Genomic DNA, 23,820 nt, shown 5'->3' on the forward strand with positions numbered 1-23,820 from the left:
CCCAAACTTTCTGAAGCCCTGCAACACTCCTACTTTGAATGAGCTTCAATAACCCTAACAACCGTCGGTTCCTTACTCATGTACTCACACAAAGCAAATGTGCACAGGTTCACTGACCGGTCACGACAACGGGCTGACAATTGGAGGCTTTTTAAATTATAGTGGCAGCAGTGAGAATATTAATTTTATTTGTATTGCGACACTGTGTTTCTAATGCACAAACAGCATGTCATGACTGTAAATCTAACGTTGACAAACTATCATCGGACAATTCTGGGCAGTAACAAAAGCGACAGTTCTGGTATTACATCTACACTTCCGCCTGCCGCCGTAACCACTTATTCATGTGAAATGTACTCTTGGGCCGGGGAAAGCAGAACGTACAAACTCAACCGGTAAAATATGAACTCAGTGGCCTTTTCAAATTTGGTTTCGGGGACTTTGTGCATTTCCCCCGCATCTTTCACGGGGCAATTTACAGATTCCCTCAAATTCCAGGGCATTCCCGGGTCTCAGAGATTTTTTCCCTTCAGATTCCGGGATTCCCATGTCATTCCATGGGCCCCCATAGCTCGGCAGTCACCCTGCGTAGAATCCTCATAACGGTACTGACCAATTCTCTAGACTAAGACAGATTTCAGAAAGTTTTTCTCCAATACCTATTTTCTCTCTACATTCACAATTCAGTTTTTTAGATAAATGCACAGATTTTTCCAGCCGCAGCAAAAACCCAAAGATAGACAGAAGGAATGAATGAAAGGAAGGAGGAAGATAAGCGTGAGTAGCCAGATTTTAGCCAATATATGCACCTGAAAACTATTGCCGACTGAGCTGCACAGAGAGTGAGACAATGGTCGAGTGTACGAAATGTGAAATCTGACAGTGTCTAATACTGTTGCCAAGAGTTACCGTAAAAGTCCAAGAAGTTACGGAGGCAAGTGCTGATCCTTTGCTATGGAATGCTGATAAGCTAATACCAAAGATTGTGTAGAAAATCTTTGCTAATACTGTCTGTCTGTCAGTCTTTTTAAACACATGGAGTTGATACGATGATGCGGCAGGTACGGAACTTTGGGAATGTACGGATTTCTGCAAAAACAGGGAAGACTGAAAGCACTGCAAAACGGGTTTTTTCTCTCTTCTACTTTTGGCACCCACTGCAAATCCTGTAATTTTGACACCTTTATCAGTATGGCGGTAGAACAGGCCCAAAATCAGTAACTACTGAAAAAATTGGTAGATTTAGGTAGCTTGGGGCAAAAAATCGGGATATCACGATTAAATCGGAATGAGTGGCACAGGTCTGCTTGTGGGGACTTTTTAACATTATAATGGCACTGTGTAAGGCAGCAACTTTTCCCCTTGACAATGGGTGGCCATCTTAGACAAATTCAACTGTATACATATAAATTTCTATGGAGGAAGAAAAAATACATACCCTGTGATGAAGCAAAAAGAGGTTGGCCACCCTTTGCAAAAACAGAATGCTTCGAGCAGCTCGCAGTTGACACAGGAATTCTTTCCCCTTTATTGCTACATCTCCGTTACGACCAAACCATTCAGTCCATAATAACAGGCTCCTGTACTGATACGACAAGATGTGGTCTTCATCGACCTGACAAAGAGGGAGAAAAAGCCATTAGAGATTGGCGAATTCTTGTTACGACCACAAAATTTGTTTTTTTCACTAACAAGCTTTCATTTGAGACTATCTTCTAATCGCTTATTTCTCACCAGCTTCTGTTGCATTGCACTTGTATACAGAATCAGAAAATACCAATACACATTCCTTTTTTCTTTTTCTTTTACAATAGATCATATCTCAAATAATATTTAGAACACACCAATATTATAGACCAACAACAAAGATTGCTTCCTAATTAAAATAAATTTCCTCTCTTCAGTTTGCAAAATCATATCAATTTCAATTTACAGGCAAAGAAAACATAAAACTAGCATCCAGCTCAGAAGAAGAAACACTGTCTACCAGACAAATGATTATGTGTGTGATATATAATACAAGATAGACATCAACTACAAAGCAAAGAAAGAAAAAAAGTTAAGCAAATACAAATGTTACATACACAAGTAGGACTTATCACCACAAGTCTCTTCAATGAAATATAGTGTCTTTTATTCACTCACTCAGTAAGTTGTTAACACCTCCCCCCCCAAAAAAACCCCCAACAATAACCCCCCAACAACTTAAAATACATTTGTTTTGACATAGACTGAATTAAAATACATTTCACTTCAGACTGACTTTAGATACATTTGACATACTCTGGTCTGATTTAAGATTCCATTAACTTTGACTTTAGATATATTTGATAAAGACTTACTATAGATCAAGAAAGGTTCTAAGGGAAGTCAATGGACATAGAGTGTCAGCTCACAAATCAAGGATAGGGCCACAGATAAACGTTTATTCATGTGACAATCAAACAGCACACTTCTACTTGACACAATGTACAAAGTATGGGCAAGGCTAAAAACTGGGCTAGTGTCAATAAGACATCTACTCATGAAGAAAAATTTACTACGGCAGTCCATGGGAAAGACACCAGAATGTACTGGTCTGGTGATAAAATATCACTGTCAGAAATGTTTTCTGATCAATTCTCACTGGAAATTGTATAGGAGATTCATTAACGATGTTTGTTTTGCATGAAAATGTACAGAAAACTTTAAAATTGCCCAAAAGCAAGAAGTCTGATTTTTTTACTTTTGCAAGCACTCAAACAATAACTGAAATTGGGAGTCATAGCAACATGTCCTTCCCCAGAGTGAAAGTACTTGTAGTAGTTGTGTTCGAACCATTGCCATCGCAGCTATTCATTGATCTGCAAGTGTTTTTATTTAAACCAAAGCCCGTGCACTCATATGACCTTATGCAGTTTGCGAGCGCCGTAAAACACTTACCAGAAAAAAAAACCCAAAGCCCAAAACTCGAAGTGCCCTATTCATAAAAAGTGAAAACTGAGTTTGTGCATGATAATTCCCCCCCCCCCCCCCCCCCCCCCCTCTGAAAACTGAGTTTTTGCCATGACGTGCTTTATGGAGGACACTATATCTTGAAAAGCTTTAACCCTACACTTTAGGAATTTTTACGGCCTAATATATGATTAAATGCCTCTGTCCTAACATTCATTTTGTTTGAAAAATTATAAAACTTTTTGGGGAAAAAAAACATTACAAAGTACAAAATATATTGTTTTTGGACAGTAAAACAATGGATCTGGAAATTCCACCCCTATTTAAAAACTATGATGATTTGCAAAAGTCTACCATTTTATGACACACATATTAACTGTATCACACTATGCAAAATTTAAATTTTCTCGAGTAAAATCATTTTTTCTAGAATATTCTTTGTATTTATCATAAAAAGACATGTCTTGACCTTTGAATACGCCACAAAACCCAAAATGAATTGACAAATATGAATCTCATTATTATCACTGCTTCACTGGAAACAACTAAATACAAAAAAAAACAATGCACATTCACAAATATTAACTGTTTCAGGATGGATGCAAAACTTTCTCGGGTAAGGCCATTTTGTTCTGGAGTTTTTTGTATATAACTGGCATGTCGAGACCTTTTAAAAAAAAAGTCTTGTTAGAGGTATTACGGAGCTCGCAACTGCATAAAGTCATATGAGTGCCAAGAGGTGGATGTCAACAGAGAAGTCGTTACAGAGAATCAGACTTACTCTGCTCACCTCTCTAGCTACAACAGCACAAAGTCTGCTTCGACTATCAAGGCACCCCAGAAATAGCGGGTCACAAGAGTGTGACAAACATACAAAAGAAGTAGAGGGAAATGACGATAGTAAGGATTAGTAAAGAAAAAGCAGCAGTTCCCTGTTGTAGTTCAGGCACAGTTATGAGCATGACATTGAAGGATCAGCCCCAGGGTTGGTGATTTTTTTGATTTTTTTCAAAAAATCAAAAAAATCGATTTTTTAAATTTAAATCATGATTTTTTAAATTTAAATCAGATTTTTTTAAAATGTCGACACAGTTTGGGATTTTTGGTTGCTAAAAGTATGTTCTTTTAGTGCAAAATGCATTGTCTTAATTTAACTAATGATTAAATTAAGCAACCTCAAAAGAAAGCCTTAATCTGCTATATAATAGTATATATATATATATATATATATATATATATATATATATATATATATATATATATATATATATATATATATATATATATCAATCAGTGAATTATTGCTACAGACAAAAAGTGAAGAAAATGTCAGTCTAAAAGGAAGGGGTGGAGGGGGGGGGGGTAATTATGCATAGATAAACTTGCATTTTATTACAGTGTGTGTGTGTGCACGCGCTTGTGTTTGTCTAAAAAGAAAAAGAAAATGTTAATTTCAATAATGAAAAAAAAAGTAAATTGAATGCTGTATTATTTTACAGTGACAGGGGGGAAAGCAGACTTTTAAGCATGATTTTATTAGTCTACTAAACCTTATATACTGTTTTATAAAACCAAGGAAAGGAATTCTGAATATTTAAAGATGTAAAAACAGAATACATTTTTTTAAAGTGATTTAAATCACTGATTTTTATTTTTAAAATCAATTTGTTTGAAATATAAAAAAAATCAACTGATTTAAATCAACCCAGCTCTGATTTCAATTATGAAAAAAAAAGTAAATTGAATACTGTATTATTTTACAGTGAAAGGTGGGAAAGCAGACTTTTAAACATGAATTATATTAGTCTACTTAACCTTATATCTGTTTTATGAAACCAAGGAAGGGAATTCTGAATGTTGAAATATGTAAAAACTGAATAAAAATAAATTTTTTAAAATGTGATTTAAATCACTGATTTTTATCCAAAAAATCAAGTTGATTTAAATTTAAAAAATCAACTGATTTAAATCAACCCAACCCTGATCAGCCCATTTACAATTCTACTGTGATTTAGAATGAGAAATGTCCCCCCCCCCTTTGGGAATGGCTTAAAGAAACTTCGGTCAGTGGCACCGCCCCGCGGGGTTATCGAGGCCTTTGAATAGGTCACAGAGCTAAAAATTAATTATGGAACTTAACAAAAATGAATCCTGTGTTTCACTGAGAACAACAGATAAATTTTTAAAACAATGCATAAAAACTACTGAAACTGAAAACTGGCTCTAAGCATACCTCTTCTTAAACAGCTTTGCAGTTTCAACGCCATTCATTAAATCATGCTAAAACAGCACCCATTAAAATTTATTTGTGAAAAAAAAAAAATCCTCTTTCCAATTAAAAAAAAATTTGATTAAGTATAAAGATATAGGATTTGTAGCTTCTCAAAAGCACTGGCCTTTTTAGTTCGATTTTTAAGAGAAAAAACCCCCAAAAATAACAAACTGTTGGAAAGTTATTGTTTACCACATTAGGGGATCCAATTTTTATGAGCTGGTGCTAAATGAACACATGAAGGATATTGCAAAGCTAGGGTTAACTTAACTCTTTCATTTCCTTCACTTGCAGTACACCACAGGTTCGACATGTGTTAAGAAAGTACAAAGGGGAAACAGACAGACATGAAACAGCAAAAATATTAGTAGTGAACAATAATGAACAAAAAGCGACATGCAAGAATACCTCCATGGGTATCATGCAGTCTTCCTTTTGTCTGCGATTGAGGTTGAACAATGAAGAAAATTTTCCAGGTTTCACTGGTGTTATTTTGGACGAGGAGTCGACTGGAGCCTTCCTCTGGGGTGCAGCCACTTCAGCCAGAGGTGTCTCAGGGTCTGGGTGGCCCTCTTCACCTACCAAAGCACTTGTTATCAGCTCATTAGGGCTTATCACCGCTCTCTGTTCAACAGCCACAGCTGATATTGACTTTTTCGCAAAGAGGTCATTCCGTTTTCCAAAATCGCCCTCTGAGTCGTCGGTCAGCTGTCAAACACATACAAATTTGTCAATGAATCCGAGAAAAAAAGAAGCACTGTATACAGTAAAACTTCGGTTACAACATACTCCACTTAAGGCATACTTTTGACAGCAACGCTTGCTTTTTGAACTCCAAAGTCCCATTTAGTAATTTTACTCTTGAAAAATTATGGACACAATGTGTTACAACGCGGTGGAATCAGGCACTCGTCAATTTTTGGGAATGTTGAATTATTAGTATCGTCATAAAGATTGTTCACTAGTCTTGCTTTCAAAGAAGAAAATACCTATCTATCTTAAATACATAGTTGCCACTCAGGAATTTCAAAAAAGGAGGAAATTCACGCGAAGGCGTACGCGCTCTCTCCGAAGGCCGGAGTAAAACCAGTGAGATCCAGAGGCAATATACTGGAAAATTTAGCAAACGGTTTTGGAAGGGAAAACTGTCATATTTGTTAACCATAGACAACTGAATTAAAATGATTTGAATCCCCCCCCCCCCCTAAAAAACACACACAAAAAAACAAAGGCACTAAGTTGACTAACAAGGATTTGAGTCAATTTGACACAGTTTGGACTTGGTCACTAAAAATCAAGTGTTTGTTGCCAGCTGATGTCTCATAAAAAGATTTCTTTCACTTTAAACTTGTACATTGATGTAGAGCAGTATTGGATCAGGGAGGCAACACCTTTGCCGCTGTACTGAGCGATTTCAGCACTCCTGTACAACAGCGGTCCCGTTTGCACTTAGTGCCCCTGTAGTGTGTTTCTTATTTAGTGATCTAAACTGAATTAAAATTATAGCCTAGGCTATCTAATCTAGATCTAGAATATGTGTAGACCTAGATTATATCTAGAGATAGATTATCTGGATCTAGACTCACTTCGCCAGCCACAATAGCCGTCATGTAAACAAACGGGACCGCAATTGTACAGGACCGCCGCGGGCCGCGATTTCTTTAGCGCAACAAACGCAAAGTGCAGCAAGCGGCTACATCTAGACTAATGAACTTTTCAAGTCGCACACCGGCTGCTTCTTTCTTTCTCATTCCAGTTCCTTTTATTTTTGCATTCTGCATCAATTTCTCTCAAATATCTGCAGTTTTCAATGACAACTCGGCGCGCCAACGTCTCGATGCCCGATCGACACTATGTTGCTCCACAACAATAAACAATGTGAAACTAGCGCTAGGCCTAGAAGAACGGAAGTAGAAAGCTACGGGCGGACATGCGCAAGCCGCGTTTTCGCCTCTCTCCCGGTTCGGTGTTTTTCATGAGTATAAAAAAAAAGTATCGCAATTTGCGACCGAGAGCGGTCCAGCAGAGGAAGGAGGAAAGTAGCAGGAAAAGCTAGAAGAAAGTGGCGGCTATGTAAATAGACGTCGAGATATTTGCCAATCAAGGAGGTGGGATTGCCTGGTTCCAGTGGAAAAATTAGCGAGAAAATGGCCGCCAAAGCATGACTACTACAGCTTGAGAATTCTTGGAAACTGAAAATTTACTTCTTTTTTTTTTTAAGCCTTTAAGCAACGTTTTTCAGTAAAATCCACATAGAAATGGTGACTGCCAACCCGGCCTCTCAATTTTCCGCGTGGGGTGCTCTCATCCATTTTCCAGGGGCATGTTATATAACAATGACCGCGCACTCCATACAAACACACACACACATGTATGTACATTATATCCAGTCAACATGTGACTTAGGTATTTCAGTCAGTTCTTTATTATTAATATATATACATATTCCCCTCATTATATTCTCCTACATAAACTATATAAAAATGAATCTTGTTTTCAGCCTGAGAAAAGGCCTAGAACCAGAATATCGACTGTCAAGAACCAGTTTGGGTGTCAAGATTTATGTAATAAACATGAAAGACAAAAATTATTGCTCAAACTCAAAAGTAGAGTAATAACTTGAATGGCTCAAGTAGACCTATTCAGTATGAGAGTTGTAAGAAATATGGGAGGGCAAGATGCAGTGACAGTAAAAATCTGCGAATCTTGAACAGAAAGCTAAAATATAGATAATACAGGTAATTACTATCACCCATCCAATGAAACGTGAACCCTGTAGTTAAATAACACAGCTTACAAGGTATGAAGATATGAGAATGACGGATCCCGATTCCATACAAGGCCTGCACCAACGCGTTCTTTGCAGAGAGCTCAAGTAGTAACCAAAATCCTAAACACTAAAATTTGCTTCCAAGTTCAGCTTTTGTCATCTGGGGTTGCCTTTAGCCCCATCTTCCCTCCCCTGAACGTCTTTTTTAAAAAAATCAAAAGTCCCTCTATTACCGAGTCCTATACTTCGCAGCGCCCAGACTTTGAATGAACTTTGGTGACCCCAACCATCACTGGCACTCACAAGGTAAGTACTGATCTTTTGCTACAGGATATCACCCGTAGCCTTACATTTTAACCACTTTTTTAATGGATGGAGGTGATAAAGATGGCGGGAGAAATCTACCAGTTTCAAAAAGTATGGATTTCCGTAAAAATGCTGAAGACTAGAAGCACTATTTATGACTATGCCACTGAAGTCAAGAAGCTTACAGCAAAGCACTTTCAGAGAAAGATGATTGATGCCCTTTAAAACTCCTGCAGTGGAGCGACCTCAAAGAAAACTTTGGCCACCAAAAGATGTCTGGGGAAACTTGTCTCAATGCTGCAAACATGAATCATTTCCCTGAAACTTGAGGACAATAAGTATACGCCCAGGCATGTTACACATAACATATTCGGAGACAAATCAGATAACCCACCAACAGGGAAACTAATAACTATAACTTAATAAAGGCAAAGAGCACACCACCCACTATGTGAGTGCAACTACCTGCAGTATGCTGTGGTGGTGTTTTATTATGGCCCAGAAGAGACTGAAAGCTTGTGCCAGTCGGTCATCCCACTCGTGAGACACATCTTCCAGTTCCAGAATGCCGATAGCCGTCCCGATGGTGTTCAGAATGTGTCTGTAACATCGAGTGAGAGCAAGATGACAGTTGTGCTAATATTAGCCTATTAAAAAAAATGGTTTCTTAATGTGTGGTATCTGTTGCGAATGCATGCTCAAGAAATATCTTGTCAAAATTAAAATTCTAAATATTGAAAAAAAAATTTTTTAATTACATACTGTAATTATAATCATTTTAAAAAATGAAACATTTTTCTCAAACTCGTAAAAATTTTACTTTCTGGGCTTAGAACAATAGAACATGTTGACATATAGTGTTCATTTCGTGATAACTGCTCTTACCCGAAACAGCATCAATACAACAATGGTACACCAGATATTCATTCCACCGTCTAGAGCAGACACTTTATAAACATTATCCAATGTATTTGAGTTTACTTCCAGAGACACACATAGCTGCAAATAAAAGTAAAGTTAGCAAAAATTCCCAGTGCATAACAGCACCCTTCACTCAAATGTGCGATTTAGCTACACAGTGGATTCTTTACTATATAATAACTATATACAGTCGAAATCGTTCAAGACTGCCACCCACCGTCTAGGAGAAAAGTGGTAGTCCTAGACAGATGGACATCTTGGACAGTGCATTATATTCAGGGGAAAAAATGCCAACAAACGGAATGCGTAGATTGCTTTGATAAGACCATTCTATTTCCATCTTTTAATAATAACAATAAGAAATAGTATTTAAGCTGTGCATTTTAAAAAGAAAAAGAAAAGCTTAATGTGTCTTTCAGCTAAAGATATACAGTCAAACCTGTGTAAGACGGCCACCCATTATCAAGGAGAAAAGTGGCCGTATAAGACAGATGGCCGTCTTAGGCAGGACTGATCAAGACGAAGAAAACAAACCATTCCCTTCTGAAGTCCCAATCGACAGTTGTTGTTTTTGTTGTTGTTGTTGATTTGTATTTTGTTTGTTATTTCTATTTTGTTGCTGATTTTGCGCAAGGGTGACAATAACGCGAAATGTATCAGACGAGGAAGACCGAGTGCGGTGTTAAAACAAACACATGGGTCGCCCCCCACTTAGAGAACAAGTGACGCTTCTGTCACAAGTTCATGTTGACGTCCATTGTTACTTTGTTACAGACTGGGTATACAGTGACCACTCATCTCACTTACGATTTGCGTATGAGCCCTGGGCAGGGCCTATGGGTTATGAGGGATCACACGCTTACCTCACCAGCAGCTGAAAATTGGTACGTCAGGGCAGGTTCCACTGTATTTATCACATTTTAAAATTACTTGACAGTGGTATACTTCGATTGGGACTTCAGATGGGAATGGTTTGTTTTCTTCATCTTGATCAGTCCTGCTTAAGACGGCCACCAGTCTTATAAGGCCACTTTTCTCCCTGACAATGGGTGGCCGTCTTACACAAGTTTGACTGTATTATGAATATAAGAACTTCTTATGAAAAAAATTGTCATGCAGTGAACATGGCAAAAGATTTATAACAAATAAGTTGCTCTCAGCTTTAACCCCTTCGCTGACGAAACTGGTGTATAACTCATAATTTTAGCTTTGTGCTGTACCATGGTTCTCAATGAAGTTGGTAAAATTTGCCATTCCTGGCTGTCTATAAGATGTTATATGCAGACCTGCCAATCTTAGAAATCTAAAACTCAGATTTTAGAGTTAAAAAATCAGGATCTAGTGAAAAAAATCGGGATCAACAGCAAATTAGTCATAAGGGGCACTGGGGAAGACGCGGGGGGGGGGGTCCTGGTTCCCTTTTATGAGGCAAGTATGCAAGACAAAGCTTTTTGAAAACTGAAAGACAGCATATATATGTACTCGAATCGGAGTTGGATAGACTGAGGGAGCGCAGGTTGCACTAAAGCTGAAACTCTCGTAGTCTTGAAAATAGCTGATACATAATTCTAACCATCCAAGAAAAAGTCAGCGTTTTCATAAAGTAACAACGTTTGTTTTTCCTTGGATAAAACCACCAAGGGACCCCCCCCCCCCCCCCGAAAAAAAGATCCAGCCAAGGTTGTTCATTTTTTTTTCTTATTTCTTTCCCCTCAATTAGTACCTGTATCATGGCACGCACTTTAAGCCCAAGAGTAAAAAAATAACACCCCCCCCCCCCCCCCCCTTCCCCCCCGGTTAAGTCCCGAAAAACACCTCAACCAATGCGACCGGTGTGAATGAACTTTGTTGACCCCGACACACGCGCTACTCACTACACGTACGAGGTCATGTCATGTGATGCGAATGAGCGTTTGAAAGTTCCACTGACAGGTCTTGATGGGCCTGACTAACCAGAACTCAAGACCAAGCTTGCCTTTAAAGCAACGGCACAATGGTTACAGTAATCAGGACACCATCGGAGAATTCTGGGTTATAAAAGCGACAGTAGATCTTGAGCGTATTCAAGTGGGAATTCAAAATCGATACTGCATTGATTTTAGAAGAAATAAAGTGCGTGATTCAACTACTAGGTTCGGTGTAGATGCTTTAGAAAATAGCCTTCTAGGTTCCAGCTGATAAAAAGTCTAATCGGTGCTTCCAAGCAAAAGATACTGCAGAACTTTTAAAAAAAATTTCTCTAAGAATCGGACGCAACAGACGCAACGACAAAAAAAATCAGGATCGAAATCGGGATGCTTGAAATTTGGGGAAAAAAATCGGGATATCCCGATTAAATCAGGATCAGTGGCAGGTCTGTATATGTATGTTTTACTAATCATCTAATTCTTCTGTAAGAAGTTACCCGAAAGCACTGCATGGATTTGTATTCTGGCATTTTAAAAAGTGCATATGGGTTCCAAATTTGCTTGTATTACTTGACGGCAAGGCATGCAGGGGATTGATAAGCACAGGTCTAGTCTTGCAAGACGAAAGTGTGTTCTCAATAAACGTAAATACTAAAATGACTTGAAAAAGGCAACAATTTCACTTTTTAACTCAGATTCGCAAGTTGTTTGAAATTATGGGAAAGTTAAGGAATATAGCGAATGAGAAAAGTTAGGAAAGAGACAATAACAAAGGTCTGGGGTTCGAAAAATGTCACGATTGGGCCAGATCTTGATAGCAAGTCCACTGACACTGAGACAATGAGACTGCTGTCTTGGCTAACGAGCTTAACTGACAATAAGTGCTGTCAGTAGGAACGCACACTGCCTAGCAAAAAACGAGGTGTTCCTGAGATACTCACACGGGTAGGTTGCTGCTGTTAAGCGTTGTGTCATTCCACAGGACTTCTGCAAACGTCACCATGGTCAGCCCTTGGTCAAGTTTACTTGCGCCAGAATGGGTTTTCAAACAAGGTAGTAGGGCCATTAGATGATGGTGGCTTGCTAGGCTGCATTGTGGATAGGCGAGCGTGTGTTGTGGGGGTAGGTGGATGATGAGAAGTAGAAAGGAAAATTTTTTCAAAAATATTTTACAAAGTCAAAGTAAAAATCACACACAATGTAAGAAGCAGATTTCTAAATACACTATTGCACTGCAGATCTCCACAAGGGCTAAATGAAAGTGTATAGTTCAGGAATATAAACATGAAAGATTGCAGCAGAAATCAGAAAGAAAATTAATGACAAGACTGAAACCCAACATCTTGCAAATTATAAATCAGTGACTCTACAGCAGCTGTCCGGAAATTACAATTTAATGGCCAATGTGTCTTTTGTACAGCATAATGTGCACGCTGGACAACCTAAAACTTTTTTCATTACTTCTAAAAAGATCCAGAGATTAACCCAACCCTTCTCTTACACCAAGGAGAGGCTCCTGATAAACATCTCAAGAGGATGACACCTCTACAAAATATGTGGCCTAGCCATGTCTGGAGTGCACAATTCACCCCCTTTCAGAAGGTGAGATCTCAATTTCAAAACCGTAAGTTCCCAAACTAATGAAGCCAAAGAAAGAAATCAAACCGGTGGACCCAGAACCATACCTGCGACGAGCCCCTCTAATGATGTTTGTGTTGAGCAAGAAAGGAAAAGAGCCTTTGGAAGACCTTCATAACATTCCTAATCAGTGTCATGGCTCAACGAAAGAGAGTAGAAGAGGATATCTCAAGTCACTAAGTTCTACTTTACACAACTCAACACCGTAAAAGCCACTTCCCAAAGTCACGAAGTTCCCCTTTACAGCAGCTCAATACAATAACAGCCTCGTTTTTCGCGGAACGGATCAAAATAATAGAAATTATATTGTCGGCCACCTTTTCAGATGAGCTACGCCCAAAATGTTGAAATTTCTTATAATAGCAGTTTCTGAATCTGGGGTTCAGGCTGCATCTGCTCTAGGAATATTTAGTCAAAATTAAAATTCTTAATACAACATCTATAGTGGACCTGCGGAGGAAATGGGAGTGCAAGGCCCTTATACAGTACGCCAAGGCCACAGCTATGGAGGATCATATAATGCACGCAAGAACAGCCAGACCAAACACCACAAGACATGCGAACATGCTGAACCACACCGCGGAGGCACCATCATGGGAAAAGAAAACAAAAACATAATTATACACACTTCCATCCCTATGTTCAGGGGCAAAAGATGACCACAGTGACCTGAGCAAGAAATCCCTCACCCTATCCATGCTCAAAGAAAGATACCCCTGAGAAGCATGGATATGGATTTATACGGACGGATCTGCCACTAATGCTGGAAAAAGAGGAGGAGCGGGAGTGTACATGCAGTTCTCAAATGGACGACGCCAAGCAGAGGCAGTCCCCCCAACAGGGCGGCAGTGTACAAACTACAGGGCAGAGACGGAGGCTCTAACACATGCAGCGAACATCTTCAGGGATGTGGTACACCCCCAAAGCCAAGTAGTATTCTTAACAGTTGCCATGTCAGAACTGCAGGCAATCACTGCCGGCAAACTACCAAGGCTGCTAGAGGTAATTGAGGACATCACATGCCTGGGGATGCTGCAGTGGATTCTATCGCACTGTGGTATCTTTGGATATGAACAGGCAGACAGGATGGCCAAACTTGGAGCACAGAAAGAGCAACCAGACAACAGCGTCAGTAGAGGCTATATGGACCAACGCCAAGAAGAAATACATAATTTTGATGCAATTGTTACAACAATAAAACAGTGTCTTCTCTTTCGAAAAATTTTGCTTTCTGGGCTTAGAACAATTTAAGGGCTTGCTGAAGAAAAGAAATAGAAGGACCACACAGTGCCAGATAATTGAACAACTGCCCACAGACTATTTGAAATACACAACACATGAGCATGAGCGGAAAGCAGGGAGAAGGTTACCTGTCTGATCCCACCAGAATCCACATGAGTATCTTGTTTACAAATTCAAAGTGCAGGCTGCAGTTTGCCTTTAAGGGTTCAAAGATATCCAGGATGTAGCTGAAAAAAAAAATAATAAGATTTTTAAATTTTTAATTGTCAGCATTCAGTAACAGCATAAGTTATTACAGAAACTACCATCGTTGAAAGGAAAAAGGCTTTGGTAGCGGTGACACTCAAAATAAACAAGAAAACGACCACACCAGAGTGACAACAACCACAAGCTTTTGTTTCCCCGTATGAAATAATGGGATAAAAGTTGTTATAGCAATTTAGCATGTGTAAAAGAAATGATCTATACATACTTTACGAGGATGCAACTAGTGGTTGCCATAAGAAAAGATGGCCATCTCGGAAAAAAATGCAAAAACACAGATTTCCATCGCCTTATTATGGACTCTCTAAATCGCGTTTTCTTTCAAGCCAAAAATAGGAAAACCGGCGCTACTTTCATCATTTAGTACTGCAGAGCTGATTCAACATAATTTACGTTTTAATATCTATTCTGATGAGCATTCACACAAAATCTTTATTTAAAATGATTAAAAACTCAGCTACAAAACTTGTCCTTTGGGTATTTGGCAGGTCAGCACTTAAACCAAAGAGACCTGACGAAATGCACCAAACACTCACAAGGTACGGGTTTCATAGGCAGCCTTGGACAGTGTCCGCATCACAGGAATTGAGAGGAGACTGGTGTCAATCCGGGCGGCTTCAGAAATCACCCACGCCATCTGCTTAAACTGTTTCATCTTTCGGTAGCTTTCTGCCAATACTTCGTGATGGCTCACCGATGGCAACTGTCAGGACAAAACAAAAGGAGAGCATAAAAGAATAAGGGCGGGTGGTGTGGTGTTTGCGCTTTGATAGGACAGCCATCATATATCACCATATTCACAGCTAGAAGGCAATGAAAAACTGATGACTAGAAGAAACTAAAAATCATTTTAAAATTTAAAGTAGCTGTTTTTACGCCCCTATCAACACAACTTAGATCTCATTTAGTAGGCAGGCTTCGACCATGAAAGTCAGAGCCAACCCACACGGAGAGGGATAAAACATCCCAATAGAAAGAGCAAGATGTTTGATTTAAAAAACCTACCTATCTGGGAATCAAATTGGGTCTCCGAAAGCCAAAGCAGACACCAGCTGACATGACAGCCCAGGCACAAAAAATTAAAATTAAAATCAATCAGCTCTGACAATTTTGTCTCAGATTTTCACGACTTCCATTTCTCTAATTTCCCAGCAGTCTTTTCAATTATGTGTGTAAAACCTTGACATGAGGGTAAAACAAAGTCTAAGACTTGCCTCCTAATTCTTCTTTGCGTTACCCTGCTAAATCTGAGGGGAAGTCGACTGCTGGTTCCTGAACCTATAGTGCAACTGATATTTTACGTATATAATTGTTTTCCCTACTTGGTAGGGCCCCTTACCTTCAGGCAGCAAGATTCCGATTTTGAAGGCATGGTTTGATTTTGACTACAGTATTTTCAGTTTTGATAGGAATTAATTTTGAATCTTGTCCATTTGGCCAGTGGAGCCTACTCTTACCAATTTTAGGACCAAGGGATCTTTAATGTGTGTTACTTGCACAAAGGACCTTTGAGATTTTTTGCTCCTATCCTAGCAAGCAAGGTGTTTGGTCTTATCTACCATACGATCTGCAGTGTCGCTGAAAGACAGCAGTAAAAAGGAGCCAAGAGTAACAGCAGAAAGAGTCAGGAGTGAAAGAGAGAGGAGCACAGAGGAGGCCAGGAAAAAGTTGAGATGAAAGCAGATAACAGACTCGGACTAAAGAACAGGAAAGGCGGTGAATGAAATTTTTTTAGAGACGAAATGTTTTTATTGTTGTCAGATTTTGATACAACTAACTTTAGAATGAGAGGTAAACACCATACCTCTGGACCACGAGAGCCTCTACTGCATCCTATTTTTTTATATGAAAATACTTGGAAGTCCCATAGATCTTATAAATAAAGAAATTTAAAATGCGATAAAAATAGATAATCAGCCTCTTTCAGAGATATTGCACTTATCAATGGAGCCCACTTCGAACAAAAAAGGCCTCACTCTATTTTGTCAATGTTCCTCCTTCACTCATTTTATTGGGCCTACATACATATTCACAGGGCTGTGCGCTTGCCATGGCCGGTCTACACGAACAGACGTAGCGAGTATTACTATGCAAAACAAACTCTTATCCAAGCATTCCGGTTTTCTTAAAGAATTAAAATGCCCCACCATTTTGAAAAATAAATAGCCTTTATTCTCAACAACAACAACAAAAAAACCCGTTAAAATCTGAGACAAACTACTATAACAAACTAAGTTAGGAGACTAGAAGACCCCCCCCCCCCCCCCCCAAAAAAAAAGGAAGAAAAAAAAGCTAAATAAAAACAACAAAACAACAAAACACACACAACCCCCCCCCCCCCCCAAAAAAAACCCCCAACAAAACACACACCAAAAAAAAAGAAGAAAGAAAAAAAAAAAGGTTCGCAACAGAGATTTCTGTGTGTGAAAAAAAATATCAACCACATTGTTGGTTTTGTGTTAGGCATAAAAGATGAAGAATAAAAAAGTAGAAAAATCTAAACAGACATGGTTTTCACTTTGATTTTAGTGCTTTGAAAGCCTTGAAGAAGAGCAAGATTTACTAGCAGTTGCTATAGTGGAATCAAGCTCCAATGAGCTAGTCTGACAAAAAGAATTAGATTGTTTTCTCAACTTTCATATTTTTCTTCCCTCCAATATTTTGAAAGATCATCTGAAGTAAAACTCCATATAGATCGGATAAGTATTTTGGGCACAGTGCGTGATTAAAACGTTAGGTGGGGACAAGTGCACTGCCCATGGCTACCCAGGGTGAACAAGATTAAAACATCAATAAACGTAAAATCTCTATACGATTACAGACATGAAAGCAAACACATTTTAAAGACTTAAATAAGCTATCAGACTTACCATTTCTGCTACATCCACCACAGGCCACAGGGGACACAAAAGAGTTGTCACTTCCTCATAGCGGTGGGAGCGGCAAAGACTTTTACCCACAAACCCGAGCATTTGTGCTGAAATATCAATTCATGACTTCCATCGACTTGGATACAAGAGAGACACCACGTGAACAAATATAGAAGTTTTTTTCAGAATCCTCCCTAAAAAATCTGAATTTCCGGGGAAAAATCGGGAGTCTCAAGAACCCCAATAAATTAAGATAACATTAAAAACCGAAAGTAGCAAAAAAAAATGTGTATAGCAAATACATAGAAATAAAAATGTGGATTTTCATGTATTTATGACTAATAGTCGTGCAAATACTGGAAAAGAAAACAATATGTGAGGCAGCGTGGTGGAATCAGGCTCTCGTCAAAATAATCAAAGTGAAGAAACTTGCATTTTTCCTCAGATTTGTGAAATTGTATCGAATTTTTGTTTTTTGGCTCAACACCTTTCATGTCCATTAAAGAAGTCATTTCTGAGTGAAATTTTCTGAAAAACGATTAAAGGCACAAAAAAATGTAAATTTTCAGTTATCACGGACTAAGGAAATAACTACGCTTTGGCAGCCATTTTCTCTCTAATTTTACCTCTGAAAACAGGTGACCCCCTCCTCCTTCTTTCGCAAATATCTCGACTTGTATTCAGGATAAATGGATATATTTTTCATCCAAATAAAGACAAGTGAACAAGCTTTATAATGAAACAAATAACTCTACATGCCCAAAAATTGACGAGAGCCTGATTCAACCACGCTGCCTCACATATAATTCGAAGTCATTTACGATAAGTTTTGTATGACTGATGGAAATGGAATTCAAGAAACAGGATTTTATGAAAGTCCCATCAGCTTCTTTCTTTCAAGGGTTAAAAAAAAAAATTTTTTAATTGAAGGGTCCTGATTTTTTATCAGAATATTTTGCAGGTCTGACATGAGTACACAATACATGACTGAGCAAACAAGCCCCCAAGTAAACTTTTTTCATTACAACGACACTAATATAAAACTTTTTCAAAAGTTTTTTATTGGGGGGTAAGTGTTTTACGGCACTAGCAACTGCATACGGTCATATGAGCGAGCGGGACACATTTTCAGTTGGTAAGGAATTTTGAATTTTGCCCGGGTGGCAGCCGAAGCCTACTCTTTATCGATTTTGGACCACCAAGGATCTTTAATGAGCGCAACTTGCACACAGGCCCTCCGAGATTTTTCGCCCTCGTCCGAGAAGGCTAGGTGTAGATCTTTCCTACCAGAATATCAGGGGTGTGGCTGACAGACAGCAGTAAGGAGCCAAGGAGTAGCAGTAGAAAGGCTGCAGAAAGTCAGGGGCCCAGTGGAGGGGGCAAAGGAGGTGAGGGCGTGGGGGAAGAAAGCGGAAACGAAAGCAGTGACAGGATATTGCAAGAGAGAAGGAAAGAAGGTGAAAGGAGACAATGTTAGAGAAGAAAATTTTTCGATCGTTTCCCTGATTCGAACCCGGGACCTTCAGGTCACAAGAGTCCCCTTTTAAAAGCTTACCGGTACACAGCAATGAATGACTAGCCGTGCCGTAGTTTCTAAAAATATTTAATAGTCAAGTGCTTCACAGGTCAAAGCCAGCCCACCCCCTGCACCCCCACCCCCCCCCCCCATCCCATGTTTCTTTAAATTTAAAAAAATTTCCAGAGCATCGATCCCTTTGCTCTACACATACAGCCAGCATTTATTGACAAAAATAAATCTGCAACCAAAATATTTGAAGACCAAACATGATGAACAAATGCTTTAATCAGGAAAAAAAAAAACCCTCTTGTCCTGCGTCTATGCTGAGATGCGAATCTTATCAGCAACCGATTACGTCGGAAGTTCCGGGCAGGCCGCCGGGGTCACTCATTGTGTACTGTTGGTGTGTTAATCGATGATGAAAATAACTCTATCTTTCATAGCTTTCTATTTATAAAGTGTTACAAACACATAAATAACCCCCTCTCATAAGCTGATAAGACATTACGAGTAGTTACACCCATTCGAATAACCTTTCTAGACGCTCTTGTTGTTATGAATAACCTGGGGTTCCAAAGGGGATAATATAGGTCAATTTCCGAATGTTTTGCACTTAAATTGTTCTTTGTACCTGCACAATGGTATTTAAAATTATCAAAAATTCTTATTTTTTATCCGGTAGTATCATTTCACACAAAATCAAGCTCATTTGAAATATTTTGTATAGAAAAATGAAAGTCTTGTTTCCTGACTATCCTTTCGAGCTCCTCATGTCAAAGTGGGTCAATTTGTACTATACGCAGGCGGTCTTAGAAGAAGGCCACAAACGCACACAAACTCAAGCAGACTGACGCACACACACTTGAGCTGCGTGAATGCGGATCCGACGCGGGACCCAAGTTGAACGGGAGATGATGCTCTGAGTGTGTGCGCTGAGCCTGGGGCCAGACTGATGTGGGACCACAACGCAGGCGAGGTGCAGAAATAGGGTTAATAACTTTAATATTTACGGTTACTCTTTTAATACCTGTGGCTTCCAGAGTTTTCGTAACAACTGAGTACAAGGCGGGACACGACTTTGCTTGACTAGAATCCCTGCAGTGTCGCACCATCGAACACTGAGCTGACAAGACCAGCTTGAGATACTCAGCGACCAACTGAAGATCAGATGTACCTGAAACAGACAGATAGAAAGAAAGCATAAGGTGCAGAAAATCATTTCTGAATATATACAACCAAACAAAAAATGCAACGCTACCCAAAGACAACTGGTAAAAACAGGCAGCCCACAGGGTGCTCACTTCCAAGCTGGTTACAAAAATAAAACAGCTCTGACAATCAATAAACTAAATGGGTAAAAGAAGAACTTTGTCTTTACAAAAGATCATAAACTACAAGTTGACAAAATTATATTTACTGAGTAACTACTAACAAGGAAGAAATTGATCCTAGAGGATTCTTTTATTAAGAAGAATTCAGAGAATACAGTAATATATCAAAACACTGAAGTAAAATCTTTGACGAAAAATCATGACAGGGAAATCTATCATCACATGATGATCATCTAAATAACCCTGCGACTCACTCATTTTAGAATCCCCCAACACAGCAGAAAGCATCGGTACTCTAATTTTGTTGACCATGGCCAGGGAGTAGGTTCGCTGCCGTAAAGACGGATGTTCTGTTTTCATTGAGAAGAGGGTGAGTACATCTCTACACAGAAGCTCAACTGCCACCGAGGTTAAGCCAAACCAGCTCAGGTGGAGAGCTCGCTCACAATCCTGAACCTGGGGGTGCAAAGACAGAGACCTAGTCTGTGAGAAACAATCTGATCACACAAAACATTTGGGTTTTAGTAAGTTTTACAGCAGTTGCAACACAAGTAGGTCATATAAAACACACCAGAGTTCCCGCCAACAGTCAACCACACATGTCAAACATTTTGAAGCGCCATACAAAACGGAAAAGAATTATCAGTCTCCTTGAAGTGAAATATGTAACGTTATAAAGTTAACGATAGGACAGTGAGAAGTTTGAAAGAGCAATTTTGAAGATATAAAAGTTACATTTTGTAAGTTAAACTGAGTCCACTGTTTAGCAACCACATAACTCACGATGACTAAGGCAATAGGGAAAACGATTACATATCTCTGCCCTAAAAAATAATAAAACAATATCTTTAAAGTAGTATGGCAAAATTTACTGACACTGACCAACATCTTTGTTTTCATTTTTTTTTTTTTTACACATCGCTGAAAGCCTGTGGTAGAAAGAAGAAAGTATGTAGGTTACACTTAGCTACCTGGAGAATGTTTTTCTTTTAAAAAATTATCAGAAACAAGCTCTGTGAGAAGTTTGACTTTGATGTTTGACCAAATATGAGATTTAATTACTATTAACTCACTTCAGACGGGTCACACAACAGTTGCGTGACCCCCGCGACGGGTCTCACAAGCCCTGCGTGACCAACTTTGGATTTTTTTTTTCGCTCTACAAATCACGCACAGATCGCGAGACCCGCCTCGTACCCTTGTTTGGCCAAGCCTGAGCTACTTAGACTTCGTTTCGTATCTCTGGGGCCGGTAGTTTTTAAGTTATTGAAGGTGAAGGACAGTGACCCCAACTGGGGTTGAACAGACCGGAACTTGCGCTTTGTTTTTTTCTATACAGCTGACAGTAATCCGACAGTCGCGTCGTAGTAACGGTCGAAGAAGTCGCATGAACAAGAATCACGTAATTTCGCCGTTTTCTATACTTCTGTGCGTTTTACTAGTTTTAGTGTCTCACAATATGATGTGTCTAATAGTTAGGATCCTGGATATGTACCCGAACAAGGCCCGAGTCGTAGTTCTAGGGCTAGATCTAGGGCAACGAAATCACAATGACGTGCCGTACATCTGTCTCATGTAATTCAGTGTATGGGTCTGAATCAATGCACAGACCAGCTTTTATATTTTCCCCAAACACTCGCACATGTATACAAATCAAACCAGAACACTTTGAACTTTTATTTTTGTTGTTGCAGTGAATTTCATTCTACTTGTCACGTCTCCGGAAATTTTTCGGAAAATCAAATTCAGGCCAACTTTTTAAAAATCATACAAATTAAAGTATTAGACTTGGACAACTTTAGTTTTTTGTATTAGATTAAGCTTGAATGTTACTTTACTGTGTCAAAAAATGATTACAATAGGGTAATTCTGAGAGTTGTGGTGATTTATTGAAATACCCCCCAAAACGCCAGTCTTCAACGCTTGTGACTGGTGAAAGGGCCCAGTCGCAAGTGAGTTAACTCATTCGCTACGCCGAGCCATGGGAAGGGGCGGGGCTAAAGTGCCGTCAGTACGCTAAGCCACCCCCGGCGGCTCGAGAACCGGCAATCAATTTTAGCTTGGTTTCTATTCCAATCCACATATCCATGTTAAAATAAAGGTCATAATACAATGTTGACTTCCGGGTCAAGCGTTTCCACCGAAAATCGGAAGTTTTGATTCAGTTTTGAAACACGATTTCAAAGTTTATGCGACTTTGTTTTATCGTGAAGCTCAAATTAAAGCCCAGACACTAGTCTTAGTACTTTTACACAACAAAATGTATCATTATTTGGCTCACTAAAGAAATGTAGGACTCTTCTTTATAATATTGATACTATTGGACTCGAATTGCCAGTGCACTGTTATTGAGAAATCAGTATTTTTGAGTACTAGATCTAAGCCTAGATTTAAATAGTCAACATTTTTTTTCTTCCCAAAATCAATACTTTTTGGTGAAATTACTCAAAAAGTACCACCCAAGACATGTATAGGTTTATTCCAAATGCAATTCTGATTAATTCCATATAAGATACGAGTGTTTTTTTCTGTTTGTGATTCTATTTTCAAAATTATAAATTAAAACATTTTTTTTTCAATATCAAATGTTATGATCCAAATGTACAAATATTATGGAACGTATGTAAATAACAGCACATTTTTCAATATTTTCCTGTTCTATATACAGTTATGGTTATTTTGATGTATCATTTGACTAGGTCCAAACATATTTTTTGAGTTTTACCTGAGATTAATTTTTTATTTTCAAATTTTATCCGCATCCAATCACAATTGTGATGCATAATCGCCTCTTACAGGAACCAAAGTTGAAAAATACACAAATAAACGATACAGATGTATTCTACAAACCATACTGAAAATGTTGGTTTATAATATGTTGATATTTATTTGAATTTATGGCCCCAAAAACCTGTGAACTGCGCACTAGTCATCATCTCATTTCGCCCTCCCGAAAAAAATTCGCCCACAAGCCGAAAATACGTAGCGAATGAGTTAACAGGCTTACAAAATGTTGTTCTTCCTGTAAGGACTGCTTACATTCAAATTTTGATGTTTTGTTCTATTTTAGTAGAGGTTTTATGGTTCTCGAAAAAGCATACGATTATATGAACGCCAAGGGGTGGATTTTAACAGAAAAGTCCTTTCAGAGAATCTTCACTTACTCTGCTCACCTCTCTAGCTTCAACAGCACAAAGTCTGCTTCAACTATCAAGACACCCGGAAGAGTGGGTCACAAGAGTGTGACAAACATTCAAAAGTAGGGCACAAGATAATTCAACTCATACCTTTGGAGAGGGAAGGGACAGCAACAATGCACTCATAGCCCTGCCAACAGACAAAGGAGGAGCACATCCACCTGAACTCTGGTTTCTGATCAATTCTTCCATCATCTTCAGGTCCGCCATAACCTTCAAACAGAGGAAGATAAAAAATGTTGAGAGAGAGAGATGCAGTCGAAATTGAACAAGGCTGCCAACTATTGTCAGGGACGGTGTCATTTTAATGGGGGGGGGTGTGGTGGTGGTGGTTGGGAAGGGGTCGGGGTTGGGGTGGTAGTGGTGGCTGTGGTCGGAACGAGGTGGGTGGGATGGATTTTGATTGTTTTGATGGTGGTGGTTGGAAAAGATTGTGGTGGTTGGAAAAGATTGTGATGGTGGTGGTGGTTGGGAAAGATTGTGGTGGTGGTTGGGAAAGATTGTGGTGGTGGTGGTGGTGGTGATTGGGAAAGATTGTGGTGGAAGTGGTTGGAACTAGGTGGATAGGGTGCATTTTGGTGGTTTGTGGTTCTGGACAGTAATGATGTATCGGATCTTTTCTTATCTTATCTACACATTACAAAGATTT

The 23,820-nt window shown here is 39.0% G+C and overlaps 1 protein-coding gene across 2 annotated transcripts in view; it reads right to left on the reverse strand.

Moving 5' to 3' along the window:
- The window catches only part of LOC101859236, an 85,105-nt gene that overhangs the window by 49,942 nt on the left and 11,343 nt on the right, over nucleotides 1-23,820 (reverse strand). Inside the window, exons 7-16 of one of the 2 annotated variants that reach the window (XM_013081134.2) lie at nucleotides 23,262-23,384; nucleotides 20,229-20,430; nucleotides 19,671-19,817; nucleotides 17,125-17,231; nucleotides 14,791-14,957; nucleotides 14,119-14,217; nucleotides 12,052-12,198; nucleotides 8,748-8,883; nucleotides 5,789-5,914; nucleotides 1,439-1,615 (exon numbers count right to left, since the gene is read on the reverse strand). In XM_013081134.2, coding sequence (XP_012936588.1) covers nucleotides 1,439-1,615; nucleotides 5,789-5,914; nucleotides 8,748-8,883; nucleotides 12,052-12,198; nucleotides 14,119-14,217; nucleotides 14,791-14,957; nucleotides 17,125-17,231; nucleotides 19,671-19,817; nucleotides 20,229-20,430; nucleotides 23,262-23,384 — 1,431 coding nt within the window. Of the gene's footprint in view, nucleotides 1-1,438; nucleotides 1,616-5,614; nucleotides 5,915-8,747; nucleotides 8,884-12,051; nucleotides 12,199-14,118; nucleotides 14,218-14,790; nucleotides 14,958-17,124; nucleotides 17,232-19,670; nucleotides 19,818-20,228; nucleotides 20,431-23,261; nucleotides 23,385-23,820 lie in introns of both variants that reach the window. The other variant, XM_013081133.2, reaches the window with a different exon arrangement.

The sequence above is a fragment of the Aplysia californica genome, unplaced genomic scaffold, assembly GCF_000002075.1.
Source record: "Aplysia californica isolate F4 #8 unplaced genomic scaffold, AplCal3.0 scaffold00117, whole genome shotgun sequence".
In the NCBI taxonomy this organism is placed as follows: Eukaryota; Metazoa; Mollusca; class Gastropoda; order Aplysiida; family Aplysiidae; genus Aplysia; species Aplysia californica.